The sequence below is a fragment of the Alternaria triticimaculans genome (genome assembly GCF_023758025.1).
Source record: "Alternaria triticimaculans strain BMP 0046 chromosome Unknown scaffold_1, whole genome shotgun sequence".
Lineage (NCBI taxonomy): Eukaryota > Fungi > Ascomycota > Dothideomycetes > Pleosporales > Pleosporaceae > Alternaria > Alternaria triticimaculans.
The window spans coordinates 66,802-78,331 of record NW_026055958.1 but is presented as its reverse complement, the minus strand read 5'-3'; the positions used below and the strand labels follow the sequence as shown (position 1 = coordinate 78,331).

At 53.2% G+C, this 11,530-nt stretch overlaps 5 protein-coding genes across 5 annotated transcripts; 3 read left to right on the top strand and 2 right to left on the bottom strand.

Annotated features, from left to right (window-relative positions):
• Positions 1-297: 297 nt before the first annotated feature.
• On the bottom strand, positions 298-1,544 carry J4E78_000011 (uncharacterized protein; the record flags this gene model as incomplete). Its single annotated transcript, XM_049360677.1, has 3 exons — positions 298-1,059; positions 1,109-1,209; positions 1,256-1,544. The coding sequence occupies 3 exons, from the start codon at positions 1,542-1,544 to the stop codon at positions 298-300; spliced, it is 1,152 nt and encodes a 383-aa protein (XP_049225960.1).
• Positions 1,545-1,698: 154 nt separating this feature from the next.
• Positions 1,699-2,794, top strand: J4E78_000010 (uncharacterized protein; the record flags this gene model as incomplete). The annotated part of the gene is made up of 2 exons (XM_049360676.1): positions 1,699-1,705; positions 1,770-2,794. The coding sequence occupies 2 exons, from the start codon at positions 1,699-1,701 to the stop codon at positions 2,792-2,794; spliced, it is 1,032 nt and encodes a 343-aa protein (XP_049225959.1).
• Positions 2,795-3,041: 247 nt separating this feature from the next.
• On the bottom strand, positions 3,042-4,604 carry J4E78_000009 (uncharacterized protein; the record flags this gene model as incomplete). Its single annotated transcript, XM_049360675.1, has 5 exons — positions 3,042-3,814; positions 3,862-4,002; positions 4,060-4,255; positions 4,306-4,570; positions 4,600-4,604. 5 exons carry the CDS (start codon positions 4,602-4,604, stop codon positions 3,042-3,044), a joined length of 1,380 nt encoding a protein of 459 aa, XP_049225958.1.
• Positions 4,605-5,546: 942 nt separating this feature from the next.
• On the top strand, positions 5,547-8,209 carry J4E78_000008 (uncharacterized protein; the record flags this gene model as incomplete). Its single annotated transcript, XM_049360674.1, has 6 exons — positions 5,547-5,600; positions 5,649-5,771; positions 5,823-6,896; positions 6,956-7,424; positions 7,477-7,812; positions 7,878-8,209. The coding sequence occupies 6 exons, from the start codon at positions 5,547-5,549 to the stop codon at positions 8,207-8,209; spliced, it is 2,388 nt and encodes a 795-aa protein (XP_049225957.1).
• Positions 8,210-10,079: 1,870 nt separating this feature from the next.
• On the top strand, positions 10,080-11,016 carry J4E78_000007 (uncharacterized protein; the record flags this gene model as incomplete). The annotated part of the gene is made up of 2 exons (XM_049360673.1): positions 10,080-10,131; positions 10,184-11,016. 2 exons carry the CDS (start codon positions 10,080-10,082, stop codon positions 11,014-11,016), a joined length of 885 nt encoding a protein of 294 aa, XP_049225956.1.
• Between the last annotated feature and the right edge of the window lie 514 nt (positions 11,017-11,530).

Genomic DNA, 11,530 nt, shown 5'->3' with positions numbered 1-11,530 from the left:
AAGATCCAAACCTGGACTAAGTGCCTGACCTTCCTTCATGGTGGTCGCGCGCAACTCCTCGGCTCAGGCCATTCCCTGTACATCAAGCGGTGCTCCCATTCCCATCCTTGCAAGATTCCTGAAGCTTGCAAATCGTCATGACGCTTAGATCGTCACTCTATGCAGATAGGATGCTGTAGCCATACAGTCCTTGTCGTGAAAGCTCACAAAAAGCTGACATCGCTACTATAGCGTCAGAGAGCACGCTGAACAGGCGTGCGGTCGTTGCGCTGCCTAAGGGTCCAGTGCATCCTTACTTCACTTCCTAACTACATTGATGCCCGAGTCCTTCTTCTCCATGAACTGTCGCATCTCCTCAAGATCGTCCATGTCGTCATCACTATCCTGATCCTTGGGCTTTGTAGGTGGTTTCGCGGCAGGTGGTGCTTGGGGAGGGTTCTGTGGTGGTGGGTCGCGCATCTCTTTGGTCTCGTCCTCCCATGCTTTCCTCTCTTCTTCGTCGAGCTCGTCCCGCCTGTCCAGCCACCTCTCCTGCACATCGCGAGCATCCATAGTCGCTCCGTTCTCACGCATAGCCATTTGCCACACAGTGTCGTTCGCGCCCTCTATTCCACCCATCGCGAAGCCACCTGCACGATCAATGGCCCGCAGTAGCGTCATCATGCTCTTCTTATCCTCAACCGCCAGTGTCTCGAAGCCTACCAACGCAAAGTCCTCAACGAGTTCTACGATGGCTTTGTTCAGCGCGGAGAACTTTGAGGTCGGCTCGTCGTCGTCCGGATCCACGTCCTCGTCCGCACCGGCTGTGGTGGGGCCCGGAATGCCGGACGTCTGTTCGCGGTTGAGGTGCGGTAGTAGGTATTGGAGATCTTGGACTTCGGTGTAGTAGTCGAGATTGAAGGGTAGATTGGGGTAGTTGCGGAGGTTATCGATCTTGGTGAGAACGTTCAGGTGAGGCAGGTCCATCTGCAGCATGCTGCGCAGGGCGAGCAGGAGGGAGGAAACGTAGAGCGACGGTCGCGAGAGGATGATGGAGTCGGTCAGGTGTACGACGACGAGCTGATTCGTGTTAGCCTCCAGTTGCAAGCCATGGGCGGTGGGCGAATACTCGATACCCAAGTTTTTGTAGGCGGAAGAAGATGTTGCGCAGCGAGCCATGGTGTGTGAAGAGCTCGACCTGGCCGGGGCAGTCGAAGAGGATGTAGTCATCTGAGCCTGTTAGTATACTTCGAGGACGTAGAGTGTTGTCGCAAACCTCCTAGTTCCTTCAGGCTCTCTTCTAGCCAGTCGAAGTTGTGTTCTAGTTCCTCGAGTGCGAAAAGAATCCCTCCGTTTGGGCCCAGAGTCTCCTGCTCCATGATCTCATCTATCGTGACCAGGTCTCGGACGTCTACCGCGGGCTGATATGAGGTGTGATCGTTGGCGGGGTCGAGGTTGACGACAGAGCACTTGCGCTCGATGGCGCCCATGAACTGCTGCATGCCATCGCAGTACGTCGACTTGCCCGAGCCCGGCGGGCCTATGACAAGCTGTGCAAAGGGCATCGTGGTTGGTGTAAGCGTGACGAGGGAGTTGCTGGGGAACTTTTGGAGGGGCGTTAGCGCAGATCCCAATTGTTTGGCTTGCGGACTCCCGCGCCCTCGAGAGCTTCACTCCAGCGCGCAGCTTCCACCACGCGCAGCAACACATACCGCCAACATGTCAAGTAAGTTGCTTACAACTCGCTACAGCAACTCTATAGCTACAGAGACTCGGACTAACCCAGCCAGGCCAATTCGAGCTTGCGCAAAACCCGACGGAGCCCATCTCGTCGGTCAAGTTCGCGACCAACAACCCAACACGCCTGCTCGTCTCCTCCTGGGACCGCCATGTCTACCTCTACGATACGCACGCTGAGCCCGGCGGCAAGCTGCTCCAGAAATTCGAACACCGCGCGCCCGTCCTAGATGTTTGCTTTGGGCGCGACGACAACGAGGCCTTTTCCTGCGGGCTCGACTGGGAGGTACGGAGAATCGATCTCGAGACGGGCGCGCAGACCATCATGTCTACACACTCCCAGGGTGTTCGCAATGTTCTCTACTCCGCCCCGCACAACCTCCTAATCTCCTCGTCATGGGACTCGACACTGCACCTCCACGACCTGTCGCAACCCGGCGACTTCTCTGCCATCCGCCTGCCGTCCAAGCCCTTCTCCCTCTCCGCCTCACCCACCAAACTAGTCGTCGCCATGGCCAGCCGCGCAGTCAACATCTACGAGCTGGACAAGCTGGCAGAAGCTGCCAAGACAGGCGGCGGTGAGGAAGTGGGAGTAGAGCCGTGGCAGCAACGGGAGAGCTCTATGAAGTACATGACACGCGCCGTGTCTTGCATGCCAAACGATGCAGGATACTCTAGCTCGAGCATCGAGGGACGTGTAGCAGTCGAGTGGTTCGACCCATCTGAAGAGTCGCAGTCGCGCAAGTACGCGTTCAAATGCCACCGACAAAATGTTGATGGCCAGGACATCGTCTACCCAGTTCACGCGCTCGCATACCACCCAGTTCACGGCACTTTTGCGACAGGAGGTGGAGACGGCATAGTCGCTCTGTGGGATGCAGTAGCAAAGAGGAGGATAAGACAGTACCAGAAGTTCCCTGCTAGCGTCCAGACCATCGACTTCTCCAACGACGGCAAATACGTAGCCATTGGAGTGAGTCCAGGCTTCGAGGACGGCGTCGACGACGTACCTGACGGCGTGACCAAGGTCTTCATCAGGGAACTGAGTGCGACCGAGGCGTCCGGCAAGAAAAAATAGGCACGATGATGTATGTTCACGGCTGTATGGGATTGCAAGATAAATATACCAGTTGATCAATCGAGCTTTAGATGGCGAAAGCCTTTCACTACCGATCCCAAGTTTTCAAATCAACTGAGGTTGGTCTCCAAAATGTGATGCATGTGCTTCAGCTCAATTAACACGTGGAAAGGACCCGCAATCGCTCCTGCACACAGATGCCAAGCTCGCCGCTGCTACACAACCGCCGCGTCTTCTGTGACCGACTCTAATCGCTCTCCAATCGGCATTGATCCATGCGAAGCGCTTGGCAAATGTCGTCTCTCATACCCTTCCTGATGACACTTCGCTTGTTCTCCTCCCAGTTCCAGAGTTCAGCTCGATGGACGATCAGTACTTTCAGAACATTTCTCGTTCGCTCGACCAAATGGAGCATGCCCGAAGCGAAGTCCCTTACGGAATCATCTTCACTGAGCTCAGGTCTGTCAATAACAACGTACACCTCCTCTGTCTGAAGATCGATGATCTTGAGTAAGGCTTCCGAGAGATGCTCGGTCTTTTCTTCTGAATCACCGTCCCAGGCAATATGCGACTGGATGTCGTACCAGTCCTGGCCTTTTCGGACCACTGCCGGATTCTTTTCTAATAGCTGGAAGATCAACCGCGCTAGTACATTCTGCAAGGTGCTTGATCTGGTGCAGATCTCAAAGGCAACTGGTCGGGGTTGAAATAGCCGGTCAAGCACGATATCCACAGCCACTGGAGATAGCCAGGACAGTGCCACTTCACCGACACCTTCTTCATTGCAGCCCGAGAGCATGAGAAGACAGGACGAACTCTCTTGCCAGGCGCGCGCCTTTCTTTCCGCCATCAAATTCGATTTGCATAGCTTTGAGCGATGTCTGTCATCATCGAAGCTGGATGCTAGCGCATTGCGATACTGCTTCAGCGAGAGCACGGCATCCTCGGTTCGATAATTCCCGATGTTCAACGCAGCGCGTAACGACACGATCCTGGTTCTATCTTCACGCTCGTAACTATCTGTTGATTGTTAGCACATCGACACGCGTCATTGTTAATATGCGTACCTTTGAGGTCTTTCGCGAGTTCATCCACTCGTTTCGCTAGGAGGACGTCGCATTGTATCCGGATACGGCGGAAATTCTCCCGCATGTTTTGCTCTAAGACCTCGAAACCAAGTGGGTTTCCAAAATTGATCACTTGGCGTCCTGTTCCGTCGTCAGTGGAGGGAACTCAGCTCTGGATACTACAATGGCGCTATGTACCCCAAGTCGATCCAAGAAAGTAAGTTGTCGCTGCTCGCGCAAGCATGATGATGTCCTTGTAGGCATCAACAAGCATCAAGCCTAGTTTTGGCTCAGGATAGATCTGCCGGTATACCTCCAGGTCTGGAAGACGATCAGATATTTGTTCCATTGCGGACACGATGGCTTCTTCGTTCTTGATCTTCAGCTTCACAGTCTTGCGCGGGTTAGCCATAATCCGAGGCGGCTCTCGTGATAGATTCTCACCGAGAAGAGCAACGCGAGTGTTGAGCCAGCTACCCCGCCGTATTGGGCGTCGGCTGTTTTGACAATGTCTAGAATGCCAGAGTAGGCATTCAGGAACCTATCGAACTGCATGACGAATCTCTCCGTCTTCGACCAGGCCTTTCGGACGTCATCAGATCGCTTCTGATCCAGGGCAATATGCGCTGCCCCAAGGTCTTCAGCGTGTTTGTGGACATAGCTAGACAACACATCCAGTGGCATAGCATTTAGCGACTGCAACAGATCACTGTCTTTCTTTGGGTCCGTCAAAGTGACATCATGTTTTTCCGGCACGGAATTGAGAATGCTTCTCAGCTCTGCTTTGACCCCAAGCCCTGTCCGCTTGAGTTTGCTACTCAAGTAAGTGTTATGTTCCGCAACGAACTGCGATAAGGGCAAATGTTTCCTGTTGCAGTCAGTCGAACTCATAACATCCACAGACTTTCCCTCAGGGTACGCACATCCACTCTGCATTCGGGAACCATTGCGACACCGGTCTTCGTTGCTTTTCATCTTGCCTGATGTCCATCTTTGAGTTTACAACAGAGATGCGCCGGCTTTCGGGGGAGTTCACTGCAAGGAAGCGACCGAGCAGGGTATGCATGGCTCCTTCCCGTTGCTACTACCGCACAGCTGAAACTTGCATAGGTTACAACGCAGGTTACCTATCCACATAATCTAACAATGCAGGGTTGCGACCGGCTTTAGAATTCCAATACGCGATGCATATCTGGAGGCTGGGGGTGTACGAATCAAAGTTCAGGTTTCGCGCTTTGTTGCACTCAGCCTTGTGCGTGGCGCCTTCCAAGGTATGCTCGTGTATAGGCTGACACATGTGAGATGACTGCAGCGACAACCCCGCGCCAACCGCTCAAACAAACCCTGGAAACTCAACGCCCAAAGATCATGAACGCTCCGTTGACCAATCGATGAGGTACTTGTGCCCAGTAATTGACAATACAGCCCACCCTTTCGAGTCCCGTCGGATATACACGACCCTGTCATCTTGTTGGATAATCTCGAATTACCAATCATGGCCCCCAATGTCGTGACCACTTCCGGTCAATACCTTTGGGGGCCTCGCGGTTGCCGACGGAAGGTGTCGCATCATGTAGGCAGGCGCGTGGCTGGCGTTTGCCAAAGATACACAAAAGGGCCATCGCTACGATCTTGTCCGCACTACGTGAGAGCCCGGTCGCAACTCTTTCCTTCCCATTCACGAGATGTCGCAGCAGCCTGTGGTGGACGACGCTACCGTTGGGGCAGACGAAGGCCTTGTATGACATGTCGCGCTCGTGCGTCTGCAGGTTCTAATGGATACCTAGGACACGGCGAAGACCCTGGAAACAACTCAGGTCCAGGACCAGTACATCAAGCTACTTCTGAAGAAGATAGCCTTGCTTGAAGAACGCCTTTCGATAACTAACGACGATGATCGTGCATCACAGGTATGCATTTGAGTCTTGTGCTTTTAAGTCTATTCGTTGACCGCGGCCCAGAAAAATGACGGCAAATCCGAAGCACCTGTTGAGAAGAACGATGCCGAGGAGGAAGAGGAACCCCGATACGTCATCATCGTGAACAAGTGGGATCCTGACACTGGCGATTACAAAGACGACGAGATCACGAAAAGTAACGAGAAGAAGGAGATTGGGCCCAAACCTGAAAGTCGCAGAGCATTTACCTTTCGCAAGTCCACCATGTTTCGGCCTCGATATAACATTGTCGAAACAGTCCTATCAGTGGCCCAGATCGAAGCCGAGCCATTGCAGAGGCTGATTGGCAAAATAACGTCAAAGCTCGGAGGAGACGAATTAGTCAAAAGCATCAGCTCTCCTTTTGAAGTCCTGGTCTGGACGTGGGCAGAAGCAGAAGATGAAGCGAAGAAGTTTGTGGAGAGCGAGACGCCTGAGGAAAAGCAAGCCCGCATCGACCTGAGCGAGCTTATGCGGATCATCTCCACATCTTCAGGTATCCTCCCTCTCGACCAGTACTTCAAAGAAAGGAACTTCTTCGTTAGTGAGAGCAGCATCTCGCACGCAGCTCTGTGGACGCTATTCCCTCCAGGTACCCTGATCGTCTCACACCCCTGCCTGGGTGAGCCTCAGATCTTCACCGTCGACTCGTGCGATTCTTTCATTCTACGAGAAGAACACACCTTCGATCTGACATGCTTCAGCTTCGACTGGACTGGTACTGAGTTTACCAGGGTACCGTTCGAGATGAGGATTCGTCACTGGGGTTCCAATCGGAAGAGCATTGCTGAATTACCGTTCTATCCGCTCAAATATTACACTAGCCCAGATGAACAAGACGTTTCATCGGATGACGCTATCGCTCGCCTCAAGGAACGACTTGTCGCTCGGGGGGAGAAGTTTGTCAAGCTCTGTAATCCCGGCAAAGGCAAACAAATGTTTACTTACTCCGGTGATGCGCACTTTCACACAGGACGTAGCTTCGTTGGGAACGATGATGATGAGGGGAGGCGCGTTCGACACGATGATGATACTACATCTTCTACCGACACCGGCGTCGGACGGATCAGCGAGGCTCGATACGTGCAAAAGAAGAAGGTAAGTCATTGCGTACTTCTAACTAGATTGCATTGCGCTTTTGTCTAACTTGGCTCTAGATTGATGGTACCACAATGGTCGATTTCACCTCTTTCTTCGAATATCTACCCCCGAACACTCCAATTCTAGGCAACCTTCCCCAGTTCCGTGGCCAACTGGAGAACCTCTCACCCGAGAAGCGCGCCAACAAGATATACAGAGACATGTACAAGACTCACTGGGATCGACACCCCTCTGGCAAAACCATGTCGTCAGAGCAACTCATGCATTGTCCTCCAAGAGTCCTCGGATACGCGCTGAAGCAGAAGAAGTGGGCGCAGCTCCTGGTAGAAAAGCTCAACCCTCCCAACGATGCCGATGCAAGTGTCTTCCGCGACAAGTTGCAGCTCGACCCGGACTCTAAAGAGCTGGTTAAATGGTCCGTGCAAGCACATGAATACGGGAAGGACGTCGACGCCAAGGGCGAATCCAAGAGCTTGCAAGATTTTGCGCCGGACAAGGGTAAGGGTCTCGTCATCATGCTCTACGGTAGGAGGAACCTTTCGCGCGATAGTATTCCACGGCCACTAATCAAATATAGGTCATCCCGGCGTCGGAAAAACTCTAACCGCAGAGAGTGTAGCTCTCATGGCCGGCAAGCCTCTACTTTCCGTTGGAGTATCTGACATCGGGATTGAAGGCGACAAAGTCGAAGCAAATCTGCAAAAGATATTCGACCTTGCAGGAAAATGGGAGGCCGTACTCCTCTTCGACGAGGCGGACGTCTTTCTCGAAGCGCGCGGTCGCGGGGAAAATGATCTGAGGCGTAATGCCATGGTCTCGGTACTCTTGCGCGTGCTGGAGTATTATGACGGCATACTAATCCTGACCACCAACCGCATGAGATCTTTTGACATCGCTGTCCAGAGTCGCATTCGTAAGTCTATCGACCGACACCTGCTGATTCAACGTTTTTTCCTCTTACTAATACACCTGCCCTAGACATTGCGATTAAATATGAAGAACTCATGCAATCGCAACAAATCGCAATTTTTGAATCCTTCCTCGTGCAACTCCAAGGTAAGAAACTCGTTCATAATTTCGATGACCTTATGCGATGGGTCGAGAAAGACAGTCGCAAACTCGGATTCAATGGCCGACAGATCAGAAATGTGGTGTCGACAGCTATGGGGATTGCTTTGGTGGATAAGGAGAATGGTGGGAAGCTGAAGAGGGAACATCTCATGCGCGTTGCCGAGCAGACGAAGCAGTTCAAGACTGATTTGATTGCTGAGGAGGAGATGTATAAGAGGTTGCAGAAGGGAATCTCTTGAGGGAACGTCGCACTGAAGGTTTTAGTGCCTGCTAATTACCCTCCTCCCTGGGCCGTACTCAAATGCGTGTTCAGTGATGGCACGCCCGATGAACTTCCAGAACGATCAGTTCAGCTCAAGTCAGTCATCTGCAACGATGCTGAACCATTCATCCCTACGTGTACCAAGACTATCGCCACTAGAATGGTAAGCCCGTTGAGCCACAGTCTTAGTACATCCACGAGTCGGTTCGAAAAACACGATGAAAGTCGGCGAGGCGTGATGTATCCATGGGCTAAGCCGCTGCTTTTCAGTGCTTAGTGATGCCCAATGTGTGTTTTGAATCTTCTGGCGAAGGATCTCGGCCTGTCTTTGCCATGTAGAGAGAAGCTTGTCAGCATGCCGCTGAAGTGTGCCTAAAAAATGTCCCACACGGATACCATGTTCCTGGGTTACTCTAGAAATTAGACGCAAACGATTGTTATGCAACTGGGGAATGTATATGCCAAGTGTCTTGCAGGCAGGCTCCGTCAGGAACATGTCAGCTATGAGGTCTGCGAAGCGGCCACCTGGTAGCGATCCTCGAAGTAGGCAAGGCTGGTTAGTACCTGCCTTCAAGGCGATTTCACATCGTCCGAGATTTAGCTCCATGCGGCTACCAAACAGTTCCAGGACGTGAGGATTCATCTGGAACTGGCTGAGGTCTAGCCATCGTGGTACTTTGGCCACAGGCGTAGACGCTCCGATCATCCAACCAAACTGTCCGTAAGATCTTCGGATGGCCAGGTAAGCGTCTTCAGATAGCGAGTTGGCTTGAGTAATTCTGGCTGGGTAGCAGACTAGCGCATGCTCGTGTTGAGCTCTTTGCGAATCATCCGTGGTCTGATTCTCGACAATGGCAATCTCATCTTCTGACGGTTGCATCCATGACGGACATATGGTCATGTCGATAGGTTTGCCATGTTCAACTGGAGGACATGGAAAGTGAGAGCGGTACTGAGTTGAAAGGATATGTTCGATTGTACACCGCCAAAGACGATTGACGTCCCATGCGGTATGTTGAACCTGAGCCGTCGCTTGCCGGAGAATGAGCTCCAAGAGCTCGGGTATGAGGAGGAGGCGGTGGGTAGGAGTGAGTGGACTTGTTGGCACTGAAGCTTCAAGGTCCTTTGTTGCTGTAGGCTTTGTCGCTATAGCTTCCATTGCTACTGGGTGCTGCGGGGCAGAACGAGATGTAAAGACAGCTATGCGCACGTCGACAGCCCGAAGCGTCTGGCTCCGCCATTGCTCCACACTGGCTTCAAGATGTTCCTCCGGGCGCTGAGGGGGCAGTGGCCATGGGATGCGAGGAGGTTCTCGGCCCATACGTTCCTCGTCAAGCGCACCGACGTACAAAGCTGCATACTGGACCGAGTCGTAGTCTATGGAGGAAAGGTCTTCATCCGGGAAGTACTTCGCAATCAACAGGTCGTGGGGATGGTAAGACATGGCGACATGGGTTTGAGTGGTAGGAATGGCACGTCTCTATGCTGCAGCGGCGGAGGCACGTAATGTCCCGAGTCAAATTCCGTGCAGATGGATTGCTATCGCATCGCCCCTGCAGTTCTGGGTGCAGGCTACAGCAGCTTCGACGGTTCTGCGAAGTGTCGGACGCGACGCGCTAAGTGGGGCTGGAGCCGGGGCTGGGGCTATCGATTACGAGCAGTCGGCGGTACTTGCCAATGACGCAGCCTCGGCGCTTCACCGTTGTCTACGTTGCATTCCGAGTGATTGCGCTCAAACGCTTACGCCGCACAGCAGCTGATATATATACATAAGAACTCGCGCTCACTCCTAGTCAACTCACAACCTCTCATCTCACCGGTCTTGCTAGCTCATTTCCACCGCGACCATGTCCACCCGCGGGCAGTTCAACACAAAGAACCCGACTATCAAGCGCATATGTACGCGAGCATTGGGCTGGGACCAGTGACAAGTAGCTGACACGTGTCGCAGTAAAGGAAGCGTCGGAACTTTCGGTATCGCCCTCCTCAGACTACCACGCCGAACCTCTAGAAACCAACCTCTTCGAATGGCACTTCACAATCCGCGGCCCGCCCGAGCCATCACCCTACGCCGGCGGCATCTACCATGGTCGCATAGTCCTCCCATCGACGTATCCTCTCCGCCCCCCATCTTTCCGCTTCCTCACTCCCACTGGCCGCTTCGAAGTCAACCGCGAAATCTGTCTAAGCATATCGGGTCATCATGAAGAAACATGGCAACCGGCCTGGGGCGTGCGCACAGCCCTCGTCGCGATACGGAGCTTCATGGACACGGATGCGAAGGGCCAGCTCGGCGGCATCGAATGCAGCAGGGAAGCACGCGAGCGCATGGCTAAGGACAGCGGCGCGTGGAAATGTGCCGGCTGTGCCAAGAGCAATGCTGACATCATGCAAGAGCGCGAGGAGCTCGTCAAGGAGATTGAGGAGAAGGAAGGCAAGCGGAAAGACGATGAAGTCCCCGAAGAGCTGAGACTTGCCTATCGCGACGAGCTGGGTAAGGAAGGCCAGGACGACAAGCCGGTGGACAAGGGCAAGCAAAGGGCAGTAGAGAGTCCTGCTGAAGTCGCGTCGCCTGCCGCGCCATCAGTACCCACCGCTACAGTACCAGTCACAACCCAAACGCGACCCACCCCTGCTGTACCTACGGCTAGACCGACAAGGACGAGACCCGCACCTCCGCTCCAACAGGTCGACCAACGTAGTCCGGACCTGGCTTGGATCGATACTTGCATTTACGGAGTAGTGGCGGCGTTATTGTTCATGGTGCTCAAGAGGTTCGTGTGAGCGAGCCATTCCAGGTTTACAGTTTTGCTTGAAGAGTCATGGTAAGATCGGCGCAGTGAAATTAGCACGGGTGTATTGGCGTTGAATGTCTGTTCATGTTCGTGGGGTATCACTTTCTGTTCCGCTTGAATTATCTGGTGGGTACTCGCGTGCCATGCTGTTCGAAAGACCTGGATGAAATGGCATGTTCCCCATCCGTCTCTCAACCGATTCGAAGGGAGCTGGGGCGCTGGCGGTGCGTGTTCAATGGGATCATCATCGTAAGAGTCGTACATGGGCCATGTCTAGTGTTTGCTTCAAGTTCGACAGGTAGTACGAAAGGCTGGGTGTGTCTGAGACACACGAATCTCAACAATGCGATATCCGTGAAATACTGCTGGTTGCACCTAAAGCACACGTCGTTCGATTTAGAACCCTACATTGTCACGGCAAGTTTCACACGTCTTGCTATCAGGTGGGACTAATTGAGGCGACGGTCATCTAGCATTTCGTCGTAGGACGGCGCAATTGCACA